The sequence below is a fragment of the Raphanus sativus genome, unplaced genomic scaffold (assembly GCF_000801105.2).
Source record: "Raphanus sativus cultivar WK10039 unplaced genomic scaffold, ASM80110v3 Scaffold0492, whole genome shotgun sequence".
Lineage (NCBI taxonomy): Eukaryota > Viridiplantae > Streptophyta > Magnoliopsida > Brassicales > Brassicaceae > Raphanus > Raphanus sativus.
The window spans coordinates 493-4,262 of NW_026615810.1; the positions used below are offsets into that span (position 1 = coordinate 493).

A 3,770-nucleotide genomic window follows, 5' to 3' on the forward strand; every position below is an offset into this window, starting at 1 on the left:
GGGTGATTCAGTTATATCAAAAATGATAATTTGAACATTGATTCAGTTTTGATTTTTGTTTTGATTAGGTTTTGATCTTTGGTTTTAATATGCCTAAGCTTAATATGTGTACATTTTATCTTGTATTTGATAAATATCTGATTTAAAAAATTTAATGACAGTTTATAAATAAAATATTTAAGATTGTTATCATAAATATAGATTTTTATTTTTATTACTAAAAAAAAAACTTTATATGTAATTTTTTCAATAATCTGCACAACTGATGTGATGAATTGATTTCTTAGAATTGATTTGCACTTGATAATAAGAAGAATTTATTGAAATTTTTAATCGAGTTACTGAATTAAAAATCTACCACAACTTTCTATAAGAAATGTTATTGATATAGTTCAACTGAATTTGGATGAATACTAGTTTTTATCTAACTATATTGTTAGTCAATTAGTTATGTTATACATCATTTGTGACCGTTCTTGCAAAAAAAACACACACATAAATATTCACTAATTTGTTAGATTAGTTTGAACCAGAAGTAACGGTCATCAAAAGTTGTGTGGTTATCAAAGATAATGTGCTAAACGATGCATTTATATATGATAGTTGTATAGGTTGCATTACATCTTGAACTATATAAAAACAAGGTACTGAACGATGGATTTACAAATGATAGCTATTATGGTTACATCTTGAACTATATAAAACGAAGTATAACTTTAACTCCACTGAGTAAGGACCGGGACAAGTTGAAGGGGAACTTTCTTAGGACACACAAGCCCATACGATTCTTCAAGATCAACATCTTCTATCTCCATTCCGTCCGGAAGCTTCCAATCAAATCGATAGAGAAGGTTGATAAGAGTCAAGTGGGCCAAAGCCATGCCCATCCCCATACCAGGGCACATCCTCCTTCCGCTACCAAACGGTAACAACTCAAAGTTCAGACCCTTATAGTCAATCTCTTTGTCCATAAACCTCTCGGGGATGAACGCTTCTGGATCGTTCCAAACATTTGGATTCCTATGAACACCCCAAATGTTGACATGGATCCATGTTTTCTTCGGAATATCATAACCCGCGATCTTTATATCCTTTGAAGCCTCTCTTGGTATTAGAAGTGGGACAAGTGGGTTTATCCTTACCGTCTCTTTAACCACCATCTTGAGATATTCGAGTTGTTCTATGTCTTCTTCTGTGATTTTATCTTTGTCTTTGATCACTTCTCTTACCTCGGCTTGTGCTTTCTTCAAAACTCTTGGGCTTTTGATCATATGTGTCATCGCCCATGTCACCGTGTGACCAGAAGTGTCTATTCCAGCAATGAGAACATTCTGTAATAATAATAATAATAATCAATAAAACAAGATTAATAGAACGTTACACAACATGTGAAGAATGAAGTTATGTTACTTACTAGAAGAATCCCTTTGGTGTGGTTTCGAGTAAGTTGATACTCCCCAAGTCCAGCTTCTCCCCTTTCCATTTTGAGAAGCAAGGCAATGATATCATCTTTTAGACTCTCATCTTCCATATGAAGCTTTATAGAATGTTCGAAAAACGCATCCATTGCCTTATAAACCTTCTCACATTTGCTATGTAAACCAGTAACTCTATCGATGAGTCTACCAACTACAGAGAGGTAATCAGCTGCTGCAAAACTCCCCAACACCTCCATGGTTTCTCGAATGACTTCCTCATACGTCTCCTCGAGTTTGCTCCCTTTCAGATTTATCCCAAACCCTACTCTACAGATCACACTTCCAGACAGTTTCATTAACGCATTGCTCAAGTTAACTGTGTTCCCCAATGAAGCAGACTCCTTCGTGAACTCCACCAAGGAAGCAACTTCTTCTTCTCTTACATGTCGGAACGATTGTACCCTTTTCGCGGTGTAGAGCTCAACAACCGTCATCTTCCGTACTTCCCTCCAGTACTTGCTGTATGGAGAGAAGGCGAGATCGTTCAAGTTGTATGAAATTCTTGCAGCATACGTCAAGTACGGTCGAGAACAACAGTCTGCGTCGAACGTTTTTAAGACATCCTTCACTGTCTCTGGAGATGACGCCACAACGGTGGACACGTTTCCAATCTTGAGAGACATGAGAGGTCCGTACTTTTCAGTTAGTTTGAGCATCGAACGTTGGGGTTTGGATCCTAGTTGGTGCAAGTTTCCAATTATAGGAAGTCTTGGTGGTCCAGGAGGTAGATTCTTCTTGTTCTTTCTCATGTTCTTTGCAACGAGTAACGATGCAAAGATGACGATAGCAACAATGATATACCACATCATCATCTTGCTTCCTACACAAAAAGGTACGGTTTATACAAAGTCAGTTCATCTTCATAGAAATATAATAGCAAGCTTAGTGATAAATCCCCTAAAGAAGCATGTTATTAAGTTTGATTTACCAACCAAAAAAGGCATGTTGAAGTGAATATAAAAATACAAAACTATAACCACTAAAGCATCGGCAGAGTGAATATAAAAATACAAAACTAAAGCATCGGTCTGCCGTATGTCAACGCCAGATTATTCTAAACTTCCTTACAACAGTCAATTAAGGGAAGGACACACATATCTATGCTTGAAGAGAAACTATAGTTTCTTCTACAGTTTTGAAACATATATAGATAGAGACTGGTTTCGGTAAGTTTAATTACCTTCGAGTCTTATTATTATACTTTGTACGGAAGATTTTATAGAGAGGAGAGCGAGATAGAGTGGAGTTTTTTGTTTGACTTTTGTTGTGGGATGATTTGTGTTACATGCATCAGGTGGTTGCAACATATTTATATATGGACGTTTTAACTTGTGTTACACGAAGCAGGCGGTTCTTGTTACACGTAGAAAGCGGTTCGTCATCTCTATACTCTATTATACTATTTGAGATTGACATCTAAGATATAGTGATCAGCCAGAGTACAACCCTTACAAGAGGCAATGCCTCAAAAACTTGTTATTATAACATTTTCAAATAGTTACTATAGTTCTCTTCTGATGAACCGACATGGGTCTTTTATATATGATTGTTTGGGATTCTTACAATAGTTTTTGGTTTTTGATTTTCCAAAATTAATTTTGTATCCATCATGATTTTGATAAAGTAGATTTTCTATATTTTACGGAAACTAGTTTTTTTTTTTACTTTTTATTTTTCTTCCTAAAAACCAAAATCCTCTTTTCTTAGTTTCTCCTTATAAACAAAAACCAAAAAGAAATTATTTTCTTATTTTCAAAAACTATTATAAAATGCATATATATAATGCAGTATATAAGACCTACACTTATCACTCTAAATATAAAGCACACAAAACAAAAGTACAACAACAATACTTTTCTAAGCAATTGGAGTTATATCTTTCCTACATATTAAACAATTAAAGTTTTATTAGTAAGTTAATTTATTAGTGTTCTAATCAATATTTTGTACCATAAATTAAATTTTATCGCAAAGTAGTTAAATTTGTTAATTATAATCAGTTTGTACTTACAAAACTTTATTTAATTTTATATAAAAATTTCTAATAAAGTTTATTATTTTGCCATTGTTTTTAAATTTAATTAATTTTTAGTTTAGTCAAACAAAATATAACTATTATTATGTACCATACCATAACATTGGACTTATATTTGCCACAATTTTATAAATTTTTTTTATCAGCAACAAAAACAAAATCACGTAAACTCTGCAAACCAAACTGCAGGATCCACATCCATATGAATAACAAAAAACAGTTGATTCTTTTGCATTACATGCAAGACTATCCACCCT

General features: G+C 33.5%; 1 protein-coding gene across 1 annotated transcript; it reads right to left on the reverse strand.

Moving 5' to 3' along the window:
- Positions 1-589: 589 nt before the first annotated feature.
- On the reverse strand, positions 590-2,290 carry LOC130502304 (cytochrome P450 71B13-like). Its single transcript, XM_056997078.1, has 2 exons — positions 1,415-2,290; positions 590-1,331 (listed from the first exon to the last, which is right to left on the reverse strand). The coding sequence occupies exons 1-2, from the start codon at positions 2,288-2,290 to the stop codon at positions 717-719; spliced, it is 1,491 nt and encodes a 496-aa protein (XP_056853058.1). The 3' UTR covers positions 590-716.
- Between the last annotated feature and the right edge of the window lie 1,480 nt (positions 2,291-3,770).

What these genes read in the sequence shown, in the direction of transcription:
- LOC130502304 (XM_056997078.1), bottom strand. Translation starts at nt 2,290, where the DNA reads ATGATGATGTGGTATATCATTGTTGCTATCGTCATCTTTGCATCGTTA. An exon ending in ACACCAAAGGGATTCTTCTA is followed by an intron (nt 1,332 to 1,414) that starts GTAAGTAACATA and finishes TTATTATTACAG; the next exon opens with AATGTTCTCATTGCTGGAAT.